The 26,913-nt window shown below is 51.9% G+C and overlaps 10 protein-coding genes across 10 annotated transcripts; 6 read left to right on the forward strand and 4 right to left on the reverse strand.

Moving 5' to 3' along the window:
• Nucleotides 1-1,227: 1,227 nt before the first annotated feature.
• On the reverse strand, nt 1,228-1,482 carry CABS01_16322 (uncharacterized protein; the record flags this gene model as incomplete). Its single annotated transcript, XM_060549653.1, has 1 exon — nt 1,228-1,482. The coding sequence occupies one exon, from the start codon at nt 1,480-1,482 to the stop codon at nt 1,228-1,230; it is 255 nt and encodes an 84-aa protein (XP_060389505.1).
• Nucleotides 1,483-1,686: 204 nt separating this feature from the next.
• CABS01_16323 (uncharacterized protein) lies at nt 1,687-2,895 on the forward strand (the record flags this gene model as incomplete). Its single annotated transcript, XM_060549654.1, has 1 exon — nt 1,687-2,895. The coding sequence occupies one exon, from the start codon at nt 1,687-1,689 to the stop codon at nt 2,893-2,895; it is 1,209 nt and encodes a 402-aa protein (XP_060389506.1).
• Nucleotides 2,896-4,181: 1,286 nt separating this feature from the next.
• On the forward strand, nt 4,182-4,715 carry CABS01_16324 (uncharacterized protein; the record flags this gene model as incomplete). Its single annotated transcript, XM_060549655.1, has 1 exon — nt 4,182-4,715. One exon carries the CDS (start codon nt 4,182-4,184, stop codon nt 4,713-4,715), a length of 534 nt encoding a protein of 177 aa, XP_060389507.1.
• A 225-nt stretch (nt 4,716-4,940) lies between these two features.
• Nucleotides 4,941-7,072, reverse strand: CABS01_16325 (glycosyl hydrolase family 28; the record flags this gene model as incomplete). Its single annotated transcript, XM_060549656.1, has 12 exons — nt 4,941-5,270; nt 5,333-5,390; nt 5,447-5,520; nt 5,572-5,630; nt 5,778-5,978; nt 6,053-6,170; nt 6,223-6,229; nt 6,283-6,430; nt 6,486-6,501; nt 6,559-6,585; nt 6,654-6,680; nt 6,734-7,072. 12 exons carry the CDS (start codon nt 7,070-7,072, stop codon nt 4,941-4,943), a joined length of 1,404 nt encoding a protein of 467 aa, XP_060389508.1.
• A 1,078-nt stretch (nt 7,073-8,150) lies between these two features.
• On the reverse strand, nt 8,151-9,206 carry CABS01_16326 (uncharacterized protein; the record flags this gene model as incomplete). Its single annotated transcript, XM_060549657.1, has 1 exon — nt 8,151-9,206. One exon carries the CDS (start codon nt 9,204-9,206, stop codon nt 8,151-8,153), a length of 1,056 nt encoding a protein of 351 aa, XP_060389509.1.
• A 2,380-nt stretch (nt 9,207-11,586) lies between these two features.
• On the forward strand, nt 11,587-13,290 carry CABS01_16327 (FAD binding domain-containing protein; the record flags this gene model as incomplete). The annotated part of the gene is made up of 3 exons (XM_060549658.1): nt 11,587-11,733; nt 11,799-12,727; nt 12,792-13,290. The coding sequence occupies 3 exons, from the start codon at nt 11,587-11,589 to the stop codon at nt 13,288-13,290; spliced, it is 1,575 nt and encodes a 524-aa protein (XP_060389510.1).
• A 1,097-nt stretch (nt 13,291-14,387) lies between these two features.
• CABS01_16328 (uncharacterized protein) lies at nt 14,388-15,161 on the forward strand (the record flags this gene model as incomplete). The annotated part of the gene is made up of 1 exon (XM_060549659.1): nt 14,388-15,161. One exon carries the CDS (start codon nt 14,388-14,390, stop codon nt 15,159-15,161), a length of 774 nt encoding a protein of 257 aa, XP_060389511.1.
• A 457-nt stretch (nt 15,162-15,618) lies between these two features.
• Nucleotides 15,619-16,220, reverse strand: CABS01_16329 (uncharacterized protein; the record flags this gene model as incomplete). Its single annotated transcript, XM_060549660.1, has 2 exons — nt 15,619-15,942; nt 16,014-16,220. 2 exons carry the CDS (start codon nt 16,218-16,220, stop codon nt 15,619-15,621), a joined length of 531 nt encoding a protein of 176 aa, XP_060389512.1.
• A 1,279-nt stretch (nt 16,221-17,499) lies between these two features.
• CABS01_16330 (major facilitator superfamily transporter) lies at nt 17,500-20,357 on the forward strand (the record flags this gene model as incomplete). The annotated part of the gene is made up of 4 exons (XM_060549661.1): nt 17,500-17,922; nt 17,982-18,125; nt 18,542-18,688; nt 19,275-20,357. The coding sequence occupies 4 exons, from the start codon at nt 17,500-17,502 to the stop codon at nt 20,355-20,357; spliced, it is 1,797 nt and encodes a 598-aa protein (XP_060389513.1).
• Nucleotides 20,358-23,849: 3,492 nt separating this feature from the next.
• On the forward strand, nt 23,850-26,408 carry CABS01_16331 (ferric reductase like transmembrane component; the record flags this gene model as incomplete). The annotated part of the gene is made up of 1 exon (XM_060549662.1): nt 23,850-26,408. The coding sequence occupies one exon, from the start codon at nt 23,850-23,852 to the stop codon at nt 26,406-26,408; it is 2,559 nt and encodes an 852-aa protein (XP_060389514.1).
• Between the last annotated feature and the right edge of the window lie 505 nt (nt 26,409-26,913).

The raw sequence follows: 26,913 nt of genomic DNA on the forward strand, positions 1-26,913 counted from the left end.
CTTCGTGTATCTAAGTCGATGACCGAAACACGTAGTAACGCTACTCACCTAGGCAAAGCGCTATTGAGGCAGTACTAAGTCAGCTCGCACAATCCGGCATACCGAGTCGTCCATCCTCATTCTAATGAATCGTAGCAATAGAGTAACGACAGCTGGCCCGTGCTAAACCTTAATCTTATTCAAAGTATACGAAAGATGGCCGGTGTCTTGCCTCTAGACATGAAGTACTGGCGTGTCCGAAAGAGCCGACCCGCGGGACTCCCCGAGTCACTCCTCTTCAAATTTTCGACATGACGGGGATCTCGGTTTCTGAGACGGCTCCCCAGCGCAAGTATTGCCAGAAAATAGTCAACATAGAGCCGTTATGGTTCAGCTTCTTCTCCGATTGGCACCTTGTGAACTGAGATTGAATCTGGGGTTGCTATATGATGAACTGCTTGCTCTCATCGCGGCAAGGCGTTCGTGACAAGCCCTTGTTCTATGACCCAGAACCTTCTCGAGACGGCATGATGGAATAATTACCTTACTCTCAAAGCCCGACGACCATAGGTCAAGAGTCCCATTATCAAGCCTCCCAGTACGCGTATTGCACGTGCTCAAAGGGACCCAAACGCCACTGGCACGTTTGAGGCGTTAAGGGAGTTCGAGCACGTACTCTGATAGAAAGACTAATGAGCAAATTACTGAAAAAGAACGCCTTACTCGAAGAAGAAGTTGCATCCAGTCCAATGAAAGGCCTTTCTTCATCTTTAGATCTTTGCTAGTAGTGAAGCCACAACGTAGAGCAGCCTTGAATTCTCGGTACCGTGCCGAAATGATTCCAGACAAACTTAGCGATGAAATCTGATAACTCAAAATCTGGTCCGAGGAGATATCGTGCTGTTAATTAAAGTCAATTTCCTTAGTCAGAAATGTAGCGACACCCAAGTGAGTTTAGATTCGACGAGGGATCGGGCGGCACCAGATTTCCCCAAATCAAGTGCTTCATCCTTATGATCACTTCTCAAGGCGTTACTACTGGATTATTATGAGTAATGACATGATGAAAGCTTAGTCGGAATTATAGTCCGGAGAGGATCTAGAATCTGAGCCGCACTAAGATCTCATAGGACGTTCGGAAACTGGTTTCCGAAGTCCCCACCTACCTTGGCCCCAGAAGTCAGGTACACCCGGAGACAATTATCATGCAACAAAGTCCGATTTCTACGTTCGTCGCCGAATATCAACTCATAAGTCAAGATGTTTCCCCAGGCGATCAGCTGGAGGGGGAGAGATTCTGTGACGGCGAGCATCTCCGTATGGGGCCGGTTCTCGGCGGACCCATCCGGAGCTCAATCGGGCAATTCTGACCGGTAAAGGAGTGCCCGATTCCCAGCTTGACCTCGTCAGACAATGCCCTATTCGGACTCCTGCCAGTGTGCGAATCGAAGTGATGGAGAGGACTAGAAACCCGCGTTTCCGCATAGGCTGTGGTTGGATCATCTTTACTACGGACTTCCAACGTCAGAACTAAGTCTCGATTCTCTACCGAATGTGGAGAGCGCCAGCCTACTACACGGTCCTTTCAGCTTAAATACCCCGCGCTTCTCCCTTCACGAGCGGCAGAACATGAGGTAATGTTACAACATACCTTACTCTATAAGGTTCCATTATCTCTCCACTAACGCCTCAAATAAGTACTCCAAGATGGCTATCAAGAACGGACCAGCGAACGGCAGTCACTCTCCCAGTATGGGCTCCCCTCGCCTCTTCTCAAAATCGGAAACGACAGCAGTGGAACGATTTGCAACCACCTGCTCCCAACGAGCCTCTCCAGAGGATTACCCGCTCGCCGCATCCATCGAAAAGAACATACCGATCTACGACCTCCCTGAATATTCAACCTTGAGCGACCCAGAACGCACAGAGCTGCAAGACGAATGGTACCGCGTACTGATCTCTGGCCCAGGCGTCTTTGTCACAAAGGGCCTTTTCCGTGACAAAGCGCTCATTCAGTCAGCAAACGCGGCTTTCGCATCAATCATCGAGGACGAGAAGAAATCAGGAACCGCAAAAGGTGACCATTTTGCCAGCGCTGGCAAAAACGACCGCATCTGGAACTCGTTCAGCAAACACGGCCTCAAGGACCCGGCGTCCTTTGTAGACTACTATTCGAATCCATACCTCGGCCTCATCTCGAGCGCGTGGCTCGGACATGGCTACAGAATCACAGCGCAGGTTAACAACACCAAGCCCGGTGCCTCGCCGCAGGTCTGCCACCGCGACTACCATGTTGGCTTCCAGACGGCAGAAGCAGCCGCGCAGATCCCACGGGCGATGCAGATCGCCAGCCAGCTCTTGACGCTGCAGGGCGCCGTCGCCCACTCCGAGGTGCCTCTGGAAAGCGGTCCCACGCGGCTCCTGCCGTTCAGCCAGACGTTTGAAGCCGGCTACGTCTCGTATCGTCGCCCCGAGTTTAACGACTACTTTTTGAACAATTACGTCGCTTTGCCGCTCGAGGTGGGAGATGGGCTCTTCTTCAACCCGGCGCTCTTCCACGCGGCTGGCAAGAACGAGTCGAGCGATGTGTACAGAATGGCGAATTTGTTGCAGATCAGCAGCCCCTTTGGAAAGCCGATGGAGTCCGTGGATGCCATACCACTAGTGGAAAAGAGCTGGGATCACTTGCTCAAGCTATACGAAAACGAAGGGCTGAGTGCCAGGGTCAAGTCTTTCATCGCGGCCGTGGCAGAGGGATATCCGTTCCCTACGAACTTGGACAAGAACCCACCAAGGAATGAGGGTATGGCGCCAGAATCAGAGCAGGACAATGTCATACAGAGTTTGGCCGAAAAGCGAAGCAGAACCGAAGCGGTAGAAGCGCTGCGGGCATTTGTCAAGAGATCGTCAGCATAAGCATATACGCATACCTTGCCTGTAGGACAAGCATCTACTCAAGGTATTTATTGCAAGTTTTTGACATGCCCATTGCCAAGACCAAGTGAACCATGTGTACATAGATGGATTCAAGTCTAGATATAAGTTCACTGCTGGCTTTTCCCTCCTAGGAATAATCTCATCAGTGATGATAGACTCTTGAGTATTGCCTATTTGCTCAACTCCAGCGCCTATCGCATCTACGTTGATCGACAACCCCCACATCTACGTTGGATCGAGATTGCTTATGCACGTCAGCGAAAGCGCATACGGCCTGTTCGAAGCACAATGAAGACAAGCGCGTAGGGATACATGTGGTAACTAAGATCGATTGGCACCGGTTGATGCCGGCGCCATGGTTTGTCAGCCTTGAAACTTGCGTCCAAAATAGACACGACTTTTAGCTGTCCTCCCCACGTTTTCCTGGACCGTTGCCGCTTTGCCGATGACAAAATTCTATAGCAATCGTTGTTCCTGGTATTTGTCTCTCTGATTAAGCTCTATTCTAAATAGCTTTGAGATGTGACGTTGCTTCCTGTTACTTCTTGGTCTGCTGCGACTTTCGTGTTCCAGCTTTGTCCACGTAGGCTCCATGTCCAGTCCACGCGCCATGCGTGTCTTTCGTTAAACGGGATTTTGTGGGATTCAAAATACCATCATCAATTGGACCACCCCGAACACCGATCAACCAGTCGGAACCGGGCCCTGAACAGCCATCGGTCCCATTCCCCAGCTGTCGTCGGGCAACTAGCGTCGACGGACACGGGGAAGAGCAACGCTGAGAGTGACATCACATGTGAGACCTCCATTCCTTCTACTACCGATACGAGGTTTTGCGCACGGGGAAGTTGGGGGGCCACACAGGCACACACTGACCGCTTAAATGCTTCTTACGGGATCTGCACCGTTGAGTGGTGATCTTCCATGCCCGCGCCTCTCGTGGCGTGCCAATGTCACGATGTTTGATAGCTTTCCAACGTTCCTAGGGAGAAGCTTTCTTGTATTTATTGAGACACGAGTCCCCACCTCTTTGCAGGGTCTGAATCAGGCCCTCACCGCGCAAACGATTCACCATAACGTAGCTAGAAATACCATCATCTCCCCGCAAGCATCTCCAAATCCTGTCACACATTCCACAAGTTTGGGTGTCCCATCAAAAAGACAAACCTTCCCATAACGACTTCGAGCCAGATTTCTCATCACAAAGAAAGAAAGAAAGTGTCATCTTCTGACCCGCATCTCATCAAACTTTCAAGCACCCCAAGATGTATGTCAGCAAATTCATCACCGCCTTCTCTGCTCTCATCGCCGGTGCCTCTGCCGCAACCCTTCCCCTCCGATGGACCGGCATCTCAAATAACGCCGCGACCGCCGAGCGTCGACAGACCGACGGCAGCGCCACTTATCCCACGACCCCAGGAAATATCACCTGGGCCGCACAAAACTACATTTGGGGCTGCTCACCAGGTGGCTGCAGTGCCCGCTTCAACGTTAGCGCTCCAGCGGGCTACAGCGCCGGCGCGCCCGGCTTCAACGTTGTCTGCAGCCCCATCTACATCCAGCAGGGCTGGGTCCCCTGCCTGAACCCGGACAACAGCCCCCTCGGCGGGGATTCGCAAGTCTTTACGATTTGGACGGCCGGCGCGGACCGTGAGCGCATGTACCTTGGCGTCGAGCACATTTACAAGCGCCAGGAAGATGGGCTCACCTGGAATGCCACTGCCGGAACCGATATCCTGCCTGTCCAGAACATGAGCATCACGTTCCCTGTCAACACTGTTGTAGTTCTTGAGTCTTGAGTAGTTGCAAATTCGCAGCAATGGCCAGTAAGGTCTTCAACTTGCACGGGCATGCATTCAGCAAGGAGTTCGGTTTATGGACATTTCATTCATGTAATTATTTGATGTACATCTTGATGCTTAATTCTTCGTTTGAGCACCGCATCTCTGCCTATGAGGCTATCTCGCAGATAAGGGTCCCAGAATCGTCCTACCGGTTTAAGCCACCCTCACCCACTGTATCATCTACCACGGCTTCTCGTTAATCGGAGCTAGAGGAGTCTGGCACCTTGCCGCCAGAGCGGCTTTTGCCTCGTCACTGTCGATGCTCACACAGGGAGTGTCGATACCTCCATCTACGCCATCGCAGATGATAACAGGTTCCCCACCACAAGGCGACGTGACGTTGAAGTTCTTGAACTTGATGTTGTGGCATACGGCGTCGGGGTTCGTGGAGCACGTTAGCTTTGCGACTGCGTTGCCGTAGATGCCGCTGGTGTAGCCGGTGAAATTCTCGAAGAGAACGTTGGAGACATTCATGCCGGACGGGTATTGCTCGCAGGTAGTTTCGTTGATCTGCCGGAAGTCAGTCAGCTGGACCAAAGGTCTTTCCCATACCACGATCGTTGGAAACCCACGTTGAAGTAGCATGAGTCAAGAATGACTCCGTAGTCCATCCGAGCAACCCAGAAGTTCCTTCAATCATTGTCAGATATGCGTGGCCAAGAATGTCGAGACGGAGGAATACTCACTTGTAGGTGATGTTATCGACGAAACCGTATCCCACGTTAGGGCCGGCCCAGGTCTTGATGCGGGCACCAGAGTACTAATGCCTCGTTAGAAGAAGTTAAAACCAGAATCGTTGGATCAGACTCACATCTCCGTTCAACATCCAAACGTTCTCAATGTGAACGTCCTTGACGTATGACATTTCCCCTGCGTATTGTCCCAAGGAACCGATTGACTGAGTCAAGTTAGCAAGATTACAGCATGAGGAAGGCCGTGCAAGTATATACCTGGCCGTGGGTACCTATAATGATGTTAGCCTGCTGTTGATATACAACCAGGGGTTATACGGCATACCGTTGCAGTACATGGTGTTCACGTAAAGATTGGTGTTGTTGGACTTCGGGGAAAAGCAGTCGTCGTCAATGTTAACCCAGACACGCTCAATCTTTACATCCTGAACATCCAAAGAGTCGAAGAAGTCAGTGTTCTTGGGGATGATGCTGCCGTTGTTGGTGATAGCAGTGGCAATGACATCTCTGTACTCAATGTTGCTCGCTGGCACATAGGTGATTAGCCCGAATCTTACGGCCTGGGGAAAGCAGACAGCGGCTGCCGTGAGTCTGACTTACATCCGACGACGAAGTTGGTCCAACAGGGAGAGTCCTTCATGTGGATGCCCTCAACTTCCAGATTCGTGGTGTTTTCTACATAGAATAGGATGGGCCGGAGGTATTTGTTGTCGGGGTTCTGGGCTGTTAGTTGCTTGTCGTTCATGGAAGCGGACCATGGTGTGTCATACCAGAATCCTGAAGGTGATCAGCATGATATCCTCAAGACAGTCTGAAGAGTCAATACTTACGATCCGATGCCAGAGTTAAACTCGTTCCACCAGCGTTGGCTATGCAGAGTGTTAGACATGAGCGAAAGCTTCGGCTGTTGGTCTACGAACCCTTGTCCGTTGATGACTCCATCACCGTAGATCTTGATGTCCTTGCCACCCCATTTCCCTACATAAGACTATGAGCAGAGCCTCTAAGTATGCACATTACCGGGCTTTCTTACAGAACATGATCGATTTCTGTCATGTCGCATCAGCAGGGGTTCATGGCTGCATGGGATCGGACCTGGGACTTACTTGGAAGGGATGCGTGAACGCATTTGTCTGAAGTTAAGTGTCAGCAACGCCGCGTCTCTTCTGTTTCTGCGGGTGGCTTTGTTCGTATAACGTACTTGCCAGTATTTCACATCGTCGGTGAACTAGACCACTGTGTCAGATCATCTTCGACAACCTTTGCGATGCTAGATCTCACCTTGATCTCGCCCTCCAGCCGAACATGAATGTCATTGAGAAAAGTCAAGTCGAGGGCTTTTGCGATCACAAACGTTTGGTTTTTGGGTAGATACAAGGTCCCACCATTGTTGGCCTCTAGAAGACCCTTCTTGAACTCCTCAGACACATCGTCCGTGGCGTTCCGGGAAGCACGGATCGTGAAGGTCTTGCGTCCACACCCTTGGGATGGGGGCGTGTAAGGATGCTTGTCACGGAACTCTTCCAGAGATCTGGGTACACCCGCCGGCAGTTCGATCCCGTAGGAAGAGACCACGCCGGCTACGGCTCCGAGCAGGGCCAGTGATCGTGAGAAACGCATGATGAAGAGAAAGGGGAAAAGCCAGAGGATGGATGCGATGCAACGATACTAGTCCGATCTCACCTTCATGTGAGATGCTCCGAAGACAGGAAATGGAGGGCAGGCTGCACCATCTTTAAGGCTTATAAGCGATCAGCAAACTTGCGCCCGGGAGGACGTAGTCCAAGTGGGGACAACGAAGGTATTCCCACTTCTCTGGTCTTCTCTTCAAAGTTCGGGCGAGTATCACATCGGACGGAGTGACGGAGCACTCCCCCTGGACACGGAAAAGTCAAATAGACTCATTGGACACTGCAGGCCTAAAATGACCAGGCACGGCAACTTTAATCGTAGTCGAACTCGGAAATAAAGATTACCTAGGGGATGAGGAACCCCGCGCGCGCATCGGAAAAGAGTCGAACAAAAACCCCCGGCCTTCGAACGCACTTCATAAAGTATTAACCGCGAAGCGGTCTGGCATTTAAGATGGTGGAAGATCGCGTGGGGAAGCGTTGGGGGGTGAGTCTTGGGATCTTGAGGGATGTGCGGGGGAGACCCTAGGAAATGTTGTAGTGCAGGGCTCGGCACAGGCCTATTGGTGGGAAATTCCTTGGCCTAGCCAGCGACCTCGGAAAAAGGCACCGCGCCGTTGGTAGCTAAGCAGTCTGATATTGAGCGGTCATCGGCGCTGGGAGTTGAACCGGCCGGAGATCCATCTCGTTGGTACCGAGGTGAACGGATGCGGAGGGGGCGGTGATGCTACGGAGGTAAGAATTACGCTGACGCTTGCTGGGGCTTGGATCACATGCATACTGTGTACAGGAAAGCAGCCGCAATACATTTATGCTAGAGTACAAAATCTTGTAAAATACACAGGTGTGTGATATTGCTGAGATAGTTCAGGGCTATTTGCGGTCTAACGTGTTGAAGAAAACGTGGGAGAAGACAATTCTTGTCACAACGATTGGGGCAGAACTTGCGCTTTGATTCATTCAACAGTAGTGTTCATACTTCATCAATCTGGCAGAGCCTGTCCCGAACGCTGCTTGGTGCACTCTATTCCAATGTTTTCCAGCATTGTGGATGTTATCCACATTCCCTACGATTTCTCATACGCCTCATAGACACCTTTTGCCGGCCTGGGGCAGAGTCTACTTCTAGTAGGACGGCCCCAGGAGCGCTGCAAATGTGATCGCCATCTCGGATCGTTATCCGTCGTCCCTTTCCCAAGATTCCTCCAGCTCGTCAATATTACCATGCGAGCTTTGGATGGTAGATTGGTCCAGAATTCGAAGGAGTAGTCCATCCAGCAACGCTCACAGCTGAATATCTTCCCGTTGTTTTCGGCAACATCTCTTGGAGGCTTCTGCCCATATTCCCAAATACTGCCTTGCTCTGTCGTATTTGTGGTGGACCCAAGTGAAACATCATGACAGCTGCCGGTATTCAAAACCTCTTTTAGGTCACCGGCTGTCCAAGTTCGGTGATTATGAGGGCAACACCCGCTGAGGTACCAGAACCTATCGTCCTTTCCCAGGAACTTTCCCCTAGGTTTGGTATGGCGCGTACCTCTTTGCAACTGAACGATGTCCCGTGTCTTGAGGTACAGAGAACCGTTGATGATTCGGCACTCGGTCCGCCGTTGTATCCAGAAGTTCGGAATTCTATAGAACTCCTTGGATACAGGCAATGTTTTCGCAACGGACCCTGACGGCCGCAGGCGCTGGGATCTCAGAAGCCCTGCAACCATGTTAAATCGTAGTTTCCACGGCAAAAAATTTGACCACATCTTGGCACCGATGTAGAGGTGATCCTCGGGAAGTGAAACTCTGGGAACAGCGCACGGTCGTGGGTTGGACGAGTGAGACTCAACGACATCACAATGGTGTCCTGGCTTCGGCGGGACGGATGATGAGGGCGAGTGGAAGGTTCCACAGTCTTTGCATGCGACAAAAAGAGGTTTCGCATACACGCCGTCACATTCGAGTAGTTGTAAAAGTCGATGTTGAGCCTCCTTGTCCAGAGTCATGGGCCGATGTCCGACTTTGTTTCGTATCTTATGATTGAGGAGCGGAAGTATCGCCTGGGATTCAACTGGGAGAAGCCTCTGGATGTGTAACAAAATTTCGGCAGGTAAGATGTCCAAGAAACTCATTGCGGGAGGTCAGGCTGTGCAACTGGGTACCTGTTGAATTGGAAAGAAAGGAGAAGAAGATGTAAAGACCAAGCAAGAGTGTCGATAATATTTCAGAGACGGCATGAAATATTGTTTGTTCTGCGGTTGGAGTCGGGTGAGGTTATACTCAGACGTTATTGGGTGCCTAGACAGACGTTGGGCGCGGAGCTAGGGTCTATGACAAGTTGTCCAAATGGGTCTAACATTTTGAGTCATTCTCGCCACTTCCAAATTTCGGTGGTCATCCACCACATCATGAGTACCTGCTTAGTAGTGTAACTAGCACTTCAATCCTAAAATATGACCAGCAGTCGGAATAAATTGTCGCGTTACTGCCCGCGTACGTGCGCTTCATGTTGATTGCCGACTTCTCAGTCATCGGCGGCATCGGTAGTACGGCGATTATTAGGGTACGTCGTGTCATGACCGTTGGTTCACAACAAGTTTCGATAAGCTTGCCCTACCGTTGGCACAACCACCGCACCTAGCAATAGTGTACCGTGGTTATAAAGATAACGCTTCTTCATAGGGAGCGATGATATATGACACTTCTCTTACCGACTGATTCTTGTCTCGTCGCCATGGCCTGGGCCTTATTCCTCAATCCCGTAGCATGTGGACAGCCCTTCGTTCGGAAGTTGGATACTCCTTTGAATTGAGTGGCTGTGATATATCCATGCTGGAGGCATAAAATATTGAACTCCGGTCAAAATTTACAGGAGAATGATCGAGGACTTGAATGTCATTAAGTCTAAGAAGACTCAAAATTCATGATGGCGTACTCTTCTTCGCTACACACGACCTATCGTTTACAACTTATGTCTTGCACCAATTGAATCCTAAATGCGCTTGAAGACACGAGAGAACACTAAAACATAAGAATAGAAACATAAATGATTGAAACATTAGGCACGATCCAAAATGCAGTGACCGCTTTGGGAAAACAACTAATCTGAGTAGAAAATTGATGTCTTCAACTTGATCAAGTGATACACAAATTCTCTTGCCTTTTACTACGCATATCACCTTCTTTCTTTTTCACAGTACCGAAACTTATACCATAATCATCTAGTTGTATAATCGGCTAGATATATTGTTCAGTTCGGCAGATGCATGTAGAAGCAGCCAAAAATCCCCTTGGGTCCAAAACTTCGCAGTAACTCGGCATTTAACTAGGTTGTTGAATAATGAACAACTATTCTTACAATTTGACAGCCGAGGCTTTGAAAAGCTCAAAGATTTGGAAGATCAAGAACGAAATCTATTGGGTCTCGCTCTTGCAAGCACATCACGACTTGCCTGGATGTTTGGATTTCTCCAGTGCTAGTGATATGCCCTGCACGCAGAGGGCCACGTACTACCTTGGTGTGACTTGGGGCAATGTCTCCATCTTCGGGCGCTGTGCCCCAAACTTTCACCTGGGATTCAAGACACATGAACTGTCTTCCCCGGACGTTTAGCCCGTTTTAGGTCAGCAAGGGCCTTATTGCAACATTGTTGCAGGGGCCGATGAGATGCAATCCCACCGGCTTCAAGCTTATTGTACCTACTCTAAAGACGCAACAACACGCTTTCTAATATTTCACAGATCTTTCAGGTGACGCCAGACCCAAGGCCTCAAGTTTCTGTGACCTGACATGGCTGGTATGGGAGTAGACTTTGGCCTAGATGCAAATGAGCAATATCACGTAAAATGATAACCAACATCCAATGTCTGAGAAACCAGCAGACCAACAGCGAGTCAAGAACTGTCGGGTAGTGGATTCCGTACCTGGCCGCTATATGCATATGCAGGCTTCGCCTGCTGAAGAATTCACAGAGAATTTTCTTCAATTCGCTGCACTGGACTCATTCTAAGGACCACCTTTGCTCGTTTGTTATGTGTTCTTCAGCATCGGGCCTTCCGAGCGCGTAAGAGAGACGAAGTGTCAAGAACGAATCCCAAAGATGAACGGCTCGGTCGTCCATTCTCACAAAATCCAACATCTGCGCGCTGTTTGCTTGGTCCAGCGACAGTATATGTGATCGGGTATTGCTCTCGTGTCACTGTCAGACGGCCATCGCTTAATGCTGACCGCCGTAACCCGATCATACCTTGTCCTGCAACTCCATCACTCCGCATAGTGATATCGGACCATTAACCCAACACTGAAAATGCTCGCCGTCCTTGGCAGCACATAATTACAGCATAACACTGTTTGTAGCTATTTTAAAACGAGCAATCGCCAGCGATAGTTGACCTTCAACGCCTCGAGTTCTTACACCTTGGGCTTCACAACATATCCATGTCCGCCCAAGATCACTAAGATCTTGCAGTATCACAAGCATCGTGGAGCAACTAGCGACTACTAATCTCACCATGCCCATGACTTACGCCGGCATGGGCGCGGGGTTCTTGGCCGCTTCGACGTTGTTCCTTCCTGGCATTTGCTTTGCGGCAAACGACAGGATTCCCGATTCAGTAACGATTTGGTCCGCGGAGACACCACGCACCGGTATTCCACCTGTATGCTATTCCCTTGCAGAAACGGAATGCGATCATTTGCGGCCGCTAATATATCGCCATGACAGTGTGATGCTCTCATCGCCGCAGGCTTGGCAGATCGTCTGCTTCTCGCAACCGAAGCAGGCTACGAGGCGCGGATCTCGACATACTGGTCTGTCAGTGCTCGTCTACGGCCGTGGTGTCTTGTCCAACCACGGGATACCACCGAAGTATCCAAGACTCTGACTACACTGTTAGAGGCTGGATCAGGTGCCGGAGACTGGCACATTGCGGTCTGTGGAGGAGGCCACAACCACTGGGCAGGCACTAACAACATTGCTAACGGTGTGACAATCGACTTGGTCTACCTTAACCAGACCTCTTACGATCCGGAGACTAATCTTGCCTCTGTTGGCCCCGGAGACCACTGGAAGGATGTGTATGCCAAGCTTCTCAAGAGCAATGTTACTGTGACCGGTGGCCGCGATGGAGGCGTGGGTGTCGGTGGCTTTCTTCTGGGAGGCGGCAACTCTTATTACACCGGCCGCATGGGTTTTGGAGCAGACTCTGTGCGAAACTACGAGGTCGTGCTTGCCGATGGCAGCGTCCTCAATGCCAACAAGGAAACCAACCCTGACCTCTTCAAAGCTCTCAAGGGTGGCAGTAGCAACTTTGGAATCGTAACAAGATTCGATCTCGAGGCACTACCGGCAAAAGATCTCTACACGGGTATCCACATGATGACCAAGGATAACTCCGATGCCGTCGTCAGTGCTGTCGTCGACTTCACCAACCACGATCAGAGTTTGGCTGACGACGCACTGGTTGTTGTCTACACCCACAACACTGCTTTGGGCGACGATATACTCATTGCTGCTTCTCGCATCAACACCCAGGGTAATTCGAACACCACATCGTTCGCGAAGATCAACCAGATTCCCGCCATCAGCAGCACCATGACTCATCGGAGCATGGCTGATTTGGCATTGAACTCCCAGACTCCTGCCGGCTCTAGGTTCGTAGCGTCTCGTTGCCCCTTACACTTTGAAAGTAATACCTGGATTGACCTTACGGTATAGATCTGTGTGGTTTACGTTAACGTTCAAGAACGAAGAAGCAATCCTGAAGAAGGCTGTCGAGGCTCACCAGGACTTCGTCGACGCTATGAAGGTTGCTGTCGGGGCAGATCAGTTCACCACGCAGATGGTCTTCCAACCACTGCCTGCCTACTTCGCAGCCATTGGTACCGAGAATGGTGGTAATGTCCTCGGTCTTGATGGGGAGAAGGAGAATGCAATTCTCTGGCTTGGTCTCGTTACCATCAATACCGAAGCTCAGGAAGCTGTTGCTCGAGCACGTATGGCCTCAGCGTCTGCCCAAATCGCAGACTATGCTATTTCTGTCGATGGAAACGTCAATTGGTGTTACCTGAACTACGCTGACCCAAGCCAAGATCCGATCAAGACGTATGGCTCTGCTAATGTGGACTTCATCCGCGAGGTTGCAGCCAAGTATGATCCTGAAGGGAAGTTCCAGACGCGAATCCCAGGAGGCTTCAAGATTTCACGCGTGGGTTGATGTTGGATGGCTCAGATGGCTCTGGTGGGAGATTCGAGCTGCTTGAAATATTGGTAGTAATGAGATAACGCTAGAGCGCGCTCATCGATAGCCAGCTTTTAAAAAATGGAATCATCGGCTAAGGTAATGCCTTTTTCCGGAGAGATAATGTTGTCAGATGTACAAAGCTGGAAATTCTTGTTTGTCAGTGAACAAGAGTGCCGCATCTTTCCATTCCTCAAAGCTCAAAGGCCTCTGTAGGGTTATGTTGAGATGCGGCGAGACTTTCCACGTAAGGTAAGTAAGTAAACCATGAATGCTCCGACCACCGGTTGCCGGATCCCGGTATCCACCAGTTCCCTCGCTTCTATTCCGGCAGACAAGCGGCTTTGGAGCCGGTGCCAAGCCCCGCCCCTCGTATCCACATCGCGGGGCCGGGAGTCCTGCACCTGGATGTAATCAGTCTCTTGTAATTGGCTAGTTCTGACAAACAACATCCCTCGAAATGCGTCAGAGTGTACGTATACGTGTAAACGCAGTTGCTCATGCAGACCTTGCTTGCTTGTGCACCTTTCATGCGGATTCAGATAAGAGTCACCCGCACCGAAGCTATCTAACCTATCTCCCGCGGAGATGCCATGTTGGGGGTTGAGTCACCGGGGCTGACTGACTCTCTACAGTGACGGCCAAGCTTGAGACCGCGGAACGGTCTTTGTTACGCACGAGTACGGAGATAGGTGGCTGAAGTCATCAGAATATAAGTCAATGCGATCGTCGAAGATCGAGCCCTTCCGGCCTCTGGCGTTAATGAACAGACTTTCCAGATGTGGTTGTGATATTGCCATTGCGAGTACTTGCGGAGGCGAAAACTTCCGCGATTGACGTTAGAAACCATAATTAGTGGACCGCATGCACGCCCTTTCAAACACATGTCCTATTACGTTTCGGCAGGAACTAGAGGAGATACACGGAAGCGCCCGGCCCTATAAAGCCGGTGGACCGACATAAACCGCTGTCATCAGATCAACTTCAGCACTATCAATTTCAACCCATTGATATCAACAAACAACAACGCCAGTTAGCCAATTTACTGTATCCATCTTCTTGTCTTCGACACCATGCAGCTTCGGAAAGATCACGTGGAGAATAGTATTCGAGTACTTCGTCAACTCATCAAGGACTATCCCCTCGGTGTCCTTACAACAGCTATACCGTCGGCCGATCATCCTTTCATCCAGTCTAGCCACATCCCCTGGGTATTGGATGTCGAAGATGATTCTAGCGAAACCGAGCTCGGCGTCCTGAGAGGTCACGTGGCGCGCGCAAATCCTCAGTGCAAGGCGATGGTCGAGTCACTAGCGGCAGAAAACCGGACTGGGACCGAAAACGTTCTCGATCAGGAGGTGCTGGTCCTCTTCACCACGCCCGCCCACTCCTACGTCACGCCGAAATTCTACGTCGAAACTAAGCCAACGACGGCCAAAGTCGTACCGACCTGGAACTACGCCGCGGTACAGGCGTATGGCCGCGCTAAGATCTTTTACGAGTCTAAGGCTAAGGAGACGTCGAGTTTCCTGAACAAGCAGCTCCACGATCTCTCACAACTGGGAGAGCAGTCAATCATGGGATACACTGGTCAAGACGGCCGTCCTGGGCCGTGGCAAATCTCGGATGCCCCGCAACGGTACATTGATCTGTCTAAAATGGCTATCATTGGCATTGAGATCACCATCGACAGGCTGCAGGGCAAATTCAAGATGAGCCGGGAGTTGGGCGAGGGTGATCGCCAAGGTGTTGTCGAGGGATTCAAGGCGTTGAACTCGGACTTGGGCAACCAGATTTCAGCCCTGGTAAAGGAGCGCGGTGAGTTGAAGCAGAGATCTAAACAATAAAATTCAACTAAGATTTTATCCACGAAATGTTGTTTCTTGATCGTTAGGTGACTCTCGAACCTTTGCCCCGCGTATTTGGCGTAAGTCTGGGGTTCAATACTACGGGCCGCAAGCGCATGTAGCCGGCCCGGTGCTGAGCTAGGATATGGCATGTAGGTACGATTTTCAAGCGACCAATGCGAGGCAATGAATCACCCAACGAACCACTTGAAGACCAAACTATTGACTGTGTAGAAGTACCAACACCGGGCCGGCTCTCAGCTCTATGTGAAGTACCCGTCCACTCATCAGGATACTCTTTGCGAACGAAGTCTAGGAGACATCCTAATTGCTCGGTGATGTCCCAACGAGCTAGCCTCGATAACCAGGCTTTTTGGCTGAGAGAGAAAACATTCACGACTCGGTGTCATTAAGAAAATCAGCCTACAAGGTAGATTTGACCGGCGCATCGGAATCATCAACACCCCCTTCTCGCACTTCCATGAATTTCTCGCCACTTGCTACAACCACCCGCGACATCCACCACAGCTCCGCCATTTTCAATAATGTCTGTAGTCCATCCCAGCGAGCCCCGAACTACCATCACATCTCCACTATGAGCAAACAATGACTTCTCGTCGGGCTCAATGACCTGTTTGTAGTAAGGGTCCGCATAAGCGGACAAGAACTGCTCGATGCTCGATACGGTGAAGTCGGCCGCTCCGTCGTATTGTAAGAGGTATTCGTCCGGCAGCCTTAGAGCTTTCTGAAGGGTCGTGCGATTTGCCTCGGTGGTGTGGTACTGTGGAATCCATCTCGGTGAGCTCCAAAGGCTCTTAATCAAGGACTGGGTAATGATATCACGTCACTTACCTGAGTGTACCGATTGACGCCGTACTGGAGAGCCCATGGCACGACGAGGGGGCCATGCGTGTTCGTCCAGTGATCGTGGAACTCTTGCTCCGTCATTCCAGCCTTTCGGGTGAGGAAAGTGATGATGCGCGCAGATTCGTCCGCTAGAGCTGGAACGAGAAGGGTGAGAAGGGCACCGAGGCCGCACGTCGTTGACGTGAACCTCATCGTGTACGTTGGCTGAATGATTATGTGTAAAAGTGCACGAGGACCTGGGTTCTCGATCCAAGCTGCAACCATCGTAATGTAACGACTTTCGTTTCCCTTTATACTCTTCGAGAGCCTAGAGTTCGAGAGAAGAGCCAAACTACAATTTCAATGGGCCTTGGCCTTTCGCTGAGGATCGGGGGTTATAATTCCCGTCAAAGTGGTCCGGCATCGCCAACTCCGTCTCGTTCCTCGGGCAAGCCGGAGCACATCTCTCGAGAAAGGGACATAGCTGCGATACTTTGAAGGTGATTCGTGATGCATGATAACTTCGGCATGAACGAGCAGATCTTGAGAACCACCGACTACGATATCGAATCGTTGATTTGTTGGTTTTGAGACCCCAGTCATTTGCGGCAGGGCGCGCACGATGAACCCTGTCTCTTGGCACACGAGTTTGAAGCAGGCTACAGCATTTTGTCATTCCTTCAAATCAATTATACTTTGCGTTTGGCTTGCTGTTTCTTCCTCAAAAGGTTTGAATTACTGCTTTGTGCTGCCTTCTGAGAGAAACATTTCATGGAAGACTGAACTTGGTATCATCCGACTTCAGTGCGGATTTCCTCCCGTAATCGGCAAAGATACAAATGTCAAACCTCGTAGCCGAGATCTTAGAGCCTGTAAGTCGTACAAAATGCTCCGAGGCCGCTTGTTCTCTTCCGTGTCGCTCGACGAGCTATTCATTCCCGTGGATGCTCAACCTGGCGGCCAAATTGAAAGGATCTCCTTAAATCCGACCAGTCCCATTCTCCTCATACTCTTTGCGCAGGGGAGTGAAACCGAGAAGGGATCGGCACCGTAGCCGACCGATACTCGTGGAACAACTCACTCACATGCGTTATCGGTGCGAATCAAGCTTCACCTCATGCAACTGGCCGACTTTGGTATACCGCTTCTCGGTCTCGCGTGCGGGGGAACGGTTGGGGAGCTCGGATGTTTGTACGCGCGGGACAGGCCGAGGAGGGGTCGAGAAACTCTCAACGCGGCATGCGGCTCGACGGAAAAAGGTTGACGACAGGGACTTGATTTGGGATGAAACTAAAGCTTATAATTGCCAACACCATCGACAATCATCGCGCATCGCTAATACAGACGTATGAAATTCAGTTTCTGTGCAGGTTTCTCTGACTTATTGTGAAGAGAGAATCGAGAGCTGTCTACGACCACTTTTACTCACCAGGAGGCCTTCAGGTTGCCCCGTAGGAACTGTATTCAAGATTTCGACGGCCGCCCGCGTAACATGATGGCAGAAGTAACGAAATCCACGGACATCAAAGGTCTACACAAAAATGGCTCACTCAACGATGAAGAAACCGGCGGATCGCACTCAGAGGCACCCCTCGAGGTCCACGCAGACGAAGACATCGTAGCGCGGATGAACAACCTTGATCCCCCTGTGACGCCAGAGGAGGAGAGACGCGTACGGAGAAAGATTGATATGCGACTGCCCCCCTTCCTGCTCATTCTCTACATGTTCACCTGGCTGGACCGTGGGGCGCTGGGGAACGCGGCGCTGATGGGGATGAAGGAAGATCTTGGGTTCACGAGCAGAGACTTCTCTCTCGCCGTGAGCATGTTCTTTGTCGGCACGGCGATTTCTGACCTGTTTACGAATATTGGGATGAGGTATATCCGGCCTTCGGTGTACCTTGCTACGGCTATGGTCAGTTTGATGCGCAAGAGGGATATCAGTACATGGACGAAAGCTCACCAAGCTCATAGATCATCTGGGGCATCTTTGCGACGCTGCAAGCTGTTGCCGGCGGTCCCAGCGGGATGTTCGCGATCCGGTTCTTCCTTGGCATCTTTGAAGCGGCCTTCATCTCCGGGGCACCGTATCTGACGACTGTTCTCTACCCCAGAGCCGTGAGTCACTCCCGCAAACCTCTTGATACTTTCTTCTTGTCCCCAAAACCTAACAATCTCAGGAATGGGGCCGTCGCATAAGCGTCTACCTCTCAGCAACCCCCCTCGCAGGCGCCTTCGGCGGCTGGGTAGCCTACGGCGTCTCCAACATCTCCAACCCGCTCATAAAGCACTGGCAAGTCCTCTTCGTCATCGAGGGGCTCGTCACCATCCTCTTCGGCATAGCCTGCATCTGGGTCCTGCCCGACCGCCCACACAACACGCGCTGGCTCACCCCGCGCGAGCGCGACGTCGCTACCTGGCGGATGATGCGTGACGGTAACCGCACGCACGGCAAAGTCCACTGGCGCACGACGGCGGCGCAACTGACGGGGGACTGGCGGCTGTGGCTGAACATTGCGATTTATATGGGCCAGGTGCTGCAGACGTACACGATTGCGACGTTTACGCCGATTATTGTGGCAACGTTTGGGTATGATAATGTCAAGGCGCAGTTGATGACGGCGCCGCCGTATTGTGTTGCGTTTGTCATGGTGTTTGTTGTCGGGTGGGCGAGTGATCGGGTGAAGTCGTGTTCGGGGTTGTTGGTGGGGTGTTCTGTTGTTGCTGCTATTGGAGATTTGTTGCTTGCCGTGTTGCCGCATACGGCTGCGAGCGCGAGGTATGGCGCGACGTTTTTGATCTTGTCTGGAATTTTGTCAGGTGTTACGTTGAGCGTTGGCAACATCACGAGTAATTGCTGCGGTGATATCAAGAAGGGGATCGCGACGGGGTTGTTTCAGTCTTTTGGGAGTACGATGGGCATAGCAACGGGATATCTCTTCCCTTCGACGGATGGGCCGAGCTATAAGAAAGGGTTCTGGACGTTGTTTGCGGCTACGTGTTGGACTGGTGTTGGGGCCGCGTTTGTGACGGCGATGAATATCCGGGAAAATAGGAGGCGAGATCGGGAGTTTGGGAAACCGCCTCGAGATGTAGTGATTGACTATGACGAGGATGGCCAGATGGAGAACCATCCATATTGGAGGTTCTACCATTAGGCTCTTGGTAATTGATAAAGATTAGAGACATCCGGCTAAGGCTTTACCACAGGTTCAAGGCGCTCATCAAGTGAGGTAATGGAGTTGACATGAATGTTTGTCTTGATAGAAGCCATATCTCTTGAGACGTTGGGTCCTTCTAGCGGCAGCTGTTCACTTAACTCCAGTGGTGTTCCAGCCGCCCGTGACAGCCGTTGGCGGTGCAGTCTCTCTATATCGGTGCCAAAGAGACGAAGGAGCGTCAAGTCGGCCCTGGAATGAGGATGGGCTGGCCTTCACGGCGTCGGAGATGGCGTTCCTGCAAGCCGCCGCGGAGCAAACCGGACTGCAAGTAACGGACGATTGGCTGCAGCCGGGCATCCAGCGGACTCGTGTCTTGGCGATGATGGTACTTTTACAGGTGCGCAACATCAAGACCTTGGAGCTACCCATCCATATCAAAGGATTCTTAAGATGTCTCCCCACTGGCGTCGGATTTCCAGCACGCTACGATGCGCTTACGGACATTCGGCTCGGCAAGAACACACTTGGAACGTTTGATGCTACGGGTGAAGATGACCCGTACTCCGGCAGCAGCGACGCGAGACGTCTGCTAGAATCAGCACCGCGGCGCGAGACAGTCCATCTTGATTTCTTCGCAGGCAACTATCGAGATTGGTCCGCCATGAATTGGTCCAGCGTCAGGAACCTGCACTTGCGGCAACTAGAGAGCGATGACGTCCATGTGACGGATTTGTCGACGTTTTGCTGGCTGTATGTTCCCGCGGACCACTCACTTCAAAGAGACGGACAACACGATCACTCAGAGTGGCTCAACAGCTTTGGCGGGTTGGATGGCCCACTCTGTGAGAGAGTGTTTGAAGATGGAAACCTCCCAAACCTCGAAGGGTTGGTCATTCCGGCCTTCGAATGTCCACACAGTCAGCAGTGTCTGTCTGCGCTGAAAAACGAGCTCAATAAAGGCTTCGTGCAGGAGTTCTCAACCTCTTCATCTTTGGAAACAGATGTTGCCATCATGATCTGTAAGGTATCGAGGAATGCTCGAGAAGGACTGTTCATGCTCCTCACGTCATGGCTGCCCTGTAGCGTGGAATTCGACGACCTCCGTTGCAAAGTAGAGATGCAGCTGGGCCACTCACCTAGCCTGATTACTTCTGAGCTACAGGTGAAGCTCGTTCCCTCTGCTAATTAGACCGAAAGCTTTTCACCGGAAACTTCAGAAAGTAAACAGAGCCCTACAGCCTCCCCATCATACATTGGGGAGATAGTGGGACGATCCCTTGAATGACCAAGAGGACTAATGGTAGCACAGGGGACATTGCCTCTTGGAACCTGACGATAGGGTTGGGTGGTGGTTTTCGCAGGAGTCAGGCCAGCGTTCTTAAGTACAACTCTTGGGAACTGAGGAGGCTACGGATGACGCATAACGTCGGACGCGTCATATTTGTTTAACAGCGGCAGTAAGATGGACATACGTTTGATGCGGATATAAAGGAATTTGATAGACGTAGTAGTAGTCTTTACTAGATAGCTTGGAGAAATCTGATATTCTGTCATGTATAATACTTGCCTTCGTCATAATGGTCTACGAATGTGGTCTTAGTGCCAATGCTGTACAGAAAGTGGCAGTCGTCGAGCATTCTTCCAGCTCACATTCAACTTGTGGAGTCGTGTGAGGAGCAACTGGCGGGGCGAATCGGAAGCGGCCTCAGTCAATCGAACTGTTTGGGCAACAGGAAAGAGCAAGGGTCAGCCCGGTATCTGATCACGCTGGGTAGAGGGTCGGGACGGGCGGGAGACCGGGCTGGTGACTGGCATGTTTGCTTGTGTTCCGTGGCCGGGTCATGGATGGACAGTAGGCGGTCGGGACAGGAGTGTTGGAACTTGGACGGCGTACATAGACGACGAGGAATGGGTATCGCATCTCGACATATGTTTGCTTCTTGGCGGTTGGTGATGAGAAATGATGTGCTTGCATGGTATCTGCATCTTGAGCAATATCTTGGAAGGACATGCATGACAGCAGGGTGTCTGACCATGTCCGTATGATCGTAGGTTCGAATGGTGGGAGACATGGTGGGAGACATGTTGGCATATGCCAGCCAGCCATAGAAGGTGGACATGTTGTTGGCAGCCCAATCTATTGGGACCAGGGATCGAAAGAGATTCGTCACATCTTTAGCCAGGCTATTGGCGGTTGGCGGTTCTGGGCGGCGGGGTCGAATTCTGTTGCTTTCGCCTGTTTGGGATGCACGGTAATCTGGACTTCCAGATCTGGTTGGAAAGAGGCGGCCAGGAGGAGGTATTCACCGTGTGCTTGACTCGGGTAAAGATTTGAATGCCATGTTCAAATGCTGCAATTGTAGCATTGGGAGAGAGAGAGAGAAAGAAGAGGGGTTCTTGGACAAGTACGACGGGTCATCTGTCAGCGACGTTGGAGTGGTCCAAGTAAGCGATTGCAGGTCGCGGGTTTTCGTCCTCGGAGGAATGTGGTGCATTACAGAAGTCAGGTACCGGCTGATGAGCGAACAAAGAATCTTGTTACAGCTGTTCATCAAGAGGAAGCTTGGTTTTACCATGTGGTTAAAAGAACGGATAGAGTGAGGTGCAGTTGCCAAACATCCCCGGGCAGGTCCAGTGGTCCAATTGGGTCCAAGGGTCGGTGCTGGACGGAATGCGGCGGAAGCTTGGGCCGAAAAGCTTCAACAGGCAAGACCCAACTGCCAACCAACCAAAAGTCAATGGGAAAGACTGGACATGAACCTGGAAGGTGCGGGCGACGGGACGGGCGTGGTTGCCCTGACCTGTTGGTACATAGGGAGGTAACTGCGTTGGTGCAAGTAGGTAGGTAGGCAGGTACGAGTACCCCGTACCTGCTCGTCGACGGAAGGTGTCTGGGCACGTACCGCGGTGTGACTAGCGCAAGGAGGGGCACACAAACGCGCATAGTGGAGAACAATCCAATATCCCAGCCAACCAAAACCACCGAATTACCGCCCGTAGTGGCTGGGGTCCGAACGGGAAGGTAACCCCACTGGAGCTTTCCCTTTCCCAAATCTGCGAATCACGCTGCAATGCCGGGGGTCTCCCGCCTTTTTCGACCGTCTCCGCCGTCCCTCGTCCTCCTCCATCGGCCTTTCTGTCAAAGTTGTCGACCACATCTTTGCCCGTCACATCCTCTTCTCACTCTGCTATTCGACCGCCACCAAGAGCATCAACCGCCCCCAATATGCACCTGTCCACCATGTGTGCCGACCCATGCAGCTTCTGCAGGCCCTCGCCTTGCAGTTTCTTGGTCACTTTTGCCAGCTGTTGGTCAATTCCATCTCAATGTTTCCTTCGGCGGTCAACTTGACGGCCTCCACTGATCGCACCTCAAAATGCTCTGCCGTCATTCCGGCGTTGCTCCAATGACGGCTGTTCAAAGAGTAGTGTTACCTACGCTCTCCGGCCCTTCCCATCATCTTATGGCACATGGCACGACCGAACCAACGAAAGCTCAGTTCTGCTGTTCCAGAAGTTACTGAAGCATAGCTGTGGCCGTCAGCAACCGCATCTTCCACGCCGTGGAGGCCGCGACTGCCGCTTACGTTTCTAGACTGACAACCTCCGGGTACACAGACAGTCTTCGTCACCGAGGACGTTACCCCGACGGTATTGCAAAGTCGTTTCTGTTTATACAGCTGCCTACGACTTCCCTCGTTCAGGTGTCTGAATATCGACCCAGACGACATCGACAAGAACTAGCGCTGCGGCGACGTTGGCAATCTGGACATCTTACCTCCCGCCGATCACACTTTTCGTTGATGGCGCCCGGAACCAACGCATCCATCCCGCTTGCCACCCCTGGTCTTCATCTTCAATAGTCGTTGTCTGCCGAGCAAACGGCCGTACCTTTGCCCAAGAGCTTGCAGCTTGCAGCTTGCTCCTGCATCGCATCCACACCTCTAGCGCCCACGCACCGGCCTGCATTGTGTGACATCCGCCCACGGGGAACGACCAGAATCGCGGCCAGCCAATATTAAAGTACGGTCAGCCGCTGGGCCTCGTGCCATTCACACTCGCCCATCCGACCCAGAAAAGCCCTTCATCCCCCATCTGGCTTTTCATTGCACGACCCCATCGAGGTCGCAGCCCATCCGACCCCCTCCACATGGAATATTCGCCGTCTTAACACTTATCCTCTACCTTTACACATGTCACTACGCTTGACTGAACCCGCTTCCCGACCGAATCTGTAGGCAACGTGACGAGACTGTCGATAACAGAGGTGTGCTCATCACGCCGCCCACACCCCAGAGTCAAACCACTGGGACCTCTCCACTTCGGAGCGTCTCCGATCTCACCTCCATATATCCCCTGGTGGCGCCCCCAATTCGCGCTTTCCCGTGCTCCCGTCTGTTTTCTTACCGGTCGCTCGTTAGTCCGCCAAAGCATAGCATCGCATTGCATTGAACCTACTCATCTTGGCCCCGCTACCAAGGGTTCTTGCACACATTACGCTTTCGATTCTTCTCAGCTGGCTACACGATCAACCGACCAGCGAGGGGCAGGTATCTTACTATCCCGACGACCCCCAGCCATTGAACTCTTTCAGACTGCACCGTATGTCGACATAACTGTATAATTCCGCGCGCAGTCGCCCTACCGCGCAGTATAATTCGAATTCTGTCGCCTTGCTGCAATGGCTACTCGTATCCGCGACCTGGCAGACGCTGCCACCAAAACGGCAGCACAACTAGCCAAGCGCATTGCCATCACGCCCAAACCCGACAGTCCGCCAGGTTTAATCGAGGCCTTAACAGTTGACCCTTGGTCCAAGTCTGGGAAATATGGCATGGGCTGGACTTACTTCGCGCTGGCCCTCATGGGAACAGTTCTGTTTATGCGATCTTGGCACTTTTGGCAAGACAAAATTCGCCAAGCCATATACAAGCAAGAAGTGGAGGAATACTATGCCAACCTCTACAACACGGATCCCGACTACGCACACGCCGTACATACGGGACAAGCACAGCACTTCTTCCCCGACTCCGAAGGGCTTGGCGAGAAGCAATTCAAACCAAGGGCTCACTTCTCCTCAGTTGGCTTCGTTAACGATACCTTGGCCCTCTTCCGTTGGGTCTTTTACCGGCCGATTCCCGACTTTGTATGGGGTAGCCACCGTTTCACATTCTCCTCCCTCGCCGTAGTTACCTGCGGTCTCATCGCCTTGGCTTTTGTGACGCTCTACTGCTTTCTCCAGCAACCACTATACTGGCAGAGCATTCAATTCGGTTCGCCACCCATTGCTATTCGAGCCGGAATGATTGCTGTCGCATTGACACCTTGGATCATTGTGACCAGCATGAAGGCAAATGTCTTGTCCATCCTGATTGGCATCGGGCCGGAGCGCCTCAATGTCTTCCACAGATGGGCAGGCTACCTCTGCCTGTTTCTGTCGCTTGTACATACCATTCCATTCTACGTTCAGCCAGTATGGGACGACGGTGGCATGGATGTCTTTTCTCGCCTATTCCCCGGCGGCAGCGGCGTCATCTACGGTACTGGTATAGCCTGTCTTGTGCCACTGGTCTGGCTTTGCGTCGCATCTCTGCCCTTCATTCGCCGAGTCGCATACGAGCTCTTCGTCATGCTACATGTACCTGTTGGCATGGTGTATGTTGGGCTCCTATTCTGGCACACCAAGAATTACCTTGCTTCTTGGGACTACCTGTGGGCAACAGTCGGCATCTGGGTTCTCTGCTATGCCATTCGCCTGATAAACCTCAACTGGACAAGACCATGGCGACTGAGCTTCATGGTCGGAGACGAAGCGGCCATTAGCCTCCTCGCTGAGAACGCCATCAAGATTACGATCCCGACTCAGATGAGGTGGAAGCCTGGCCAATATGTTTACCTTCGCATGCCAGGAGTCGCTTTTTTCGACAATCACCCTTTTACTATCTCGTCGCTCTGTAGCGAGGATTTTCCTTCCGAGTACGGCGAGCAGTACCGTGATTGCGTGCTGGTTTTCAAGCCGTATGGTGGCTTCACGCGGAAGGTCCTCGACATGGCCATCGAGAGGGGGCCATTCCACACATACCGCGCCTTCTTGGATGGGCCATATGGAGGCATGCGAAGGGACCTAGCAGCCTTCGACACCTGTATCCTCATTGCCGGTGGGAGTGGCATCACGGCATTGATGTCGCAATTACTCAACTTGATCAAGCGCATGCGTGATGGGAAAGCCATCACGCGCAAAGTGGTCGTGGTATGGGCCCTCAAAAGACTCGAAGCCATGGACTGGTTCCGTGAAGAGCTCAGAATCTGCCGCGAGTCTGCGCCCCCAGAGAGTGTTACTTGCAAGTTTTTCGTCACTTCAGCAGTGCGCAACCGTGCCATGATGATGGCTGGCCACGACCGTCCTGCACCGAGGGCCTTGAGTCACATGTTCCATGACAAGCTCGATGGCTTTGTGGCAGGAATTGCTTCCAAGCGCAATTCCGCTCTTATCCAGTCTGTAGCACAAGGCGATCCTGACCGAGAGCAGGAATTGCGCGCCGAGCAAGAGGATAGAATTACCGCCTTACCGCAGCAGAAATATTTACAACCACATCAATACCCACCTCCACCCCCAGGACCACCACCCTCCAATCGCTTCTCTGCCCAGGAAGAGTCATTGCGTAAGCTCGAGGGCCGCGAATACGACGAGGAGGAAGAAAGAGATTCCAAAAAGCGCGAGTTCCACTTCCCTCCCATCAACACCAAAGGCGAAGTGCCGCACTTCAACTACGCACCTGCCTCCCCAAGGAAGATCCCCGAGACAAGCCCGCGAAACTCGGATGTGCCAATACGGCCTCCAGAGCTGGCTCACTTGAGGACGACCAACCTCCCGAGCGCAGGTCAAACCCGTCCCACCAGCACATTTGGCCCGCCTTCAGGCTTTGACTTCGGCTTCCCGGAGACGCCTACAGAGTTCCAAAAGAGCCTGATGCGCTTTGCTTTCCCAGTGCCCCATCAGATCGATGGCGGGTGGAGCGTCGAATATGGCCGGCCGGACTTGGGATACATGCTGAAAGAATGGGCGACGGGCGGTGCCGACGGCAGAGGCATCCTCGGCAGGCGAACGGCGGTATTCGTGTGTGGGCCGCCGGCCATGCGTGTTGGTGTGGCGAACACTGTTGCCCGGCTTCAGGCAGCGATATGGGGCGATGATATGCTCGAGGAGATTTACTTGCACACTGAGAATTACGCCCTCTGAACCAGGGGCCTGTATTTGTAATGACTGGACGGAAAAGATACCACGGGTGATACATATTACATCCATAATGACGAGCCTTCTATTTCACTTCGCAAATTGATACGTGCCTGCTTCCGATATCCAATGTGGAACGTTGACGTGCTCATTCTTGTAGAGAAACTCATCTTGCAGGAGATCGGGATGAAGGAGGTATACGTAGGCTGTACAAGTGGGGAGCGTGTTTGACTTTGACGTGCTCGGAGTCTTTGTCGTCGAGGTACCTCGGTGAGCCAACATCACAGCATGTTAGGTAAACCAGCGAAACTTATCTCCAGAAACCCTTATGACAACAATTCCACAGTAAGGTAGCTAGCTGCAAGGATGCGGATGATATCTCTATTGATGTATGAAAAGGCGCCAGTGACAACTCCCTCTCCCTGTGTTCATGGCATCACCCCTTGCATAAGAGTTACAAAACTGTAAAACATGGGGAACGTCGGAAATACCCAAGATTTAGCCCCCCCCC

This window comes from Colletotrichum abscissum (genome assembly GCF_030869225.1).
Source record: "Colletotrichum abscissum strain IMI 504890 chromosome Unknown Scaffold_91.1, whole genome shotgun sequence".
In the NCBI taxonomy this organism is placed as follows: domain Eukaryota; kingdom Fungi; phylum Ascomycota; class Sordariomycetes; order Glomerellales; family Glomerellaceae; genus Colletotrichum; species Colletotrichum abscissum.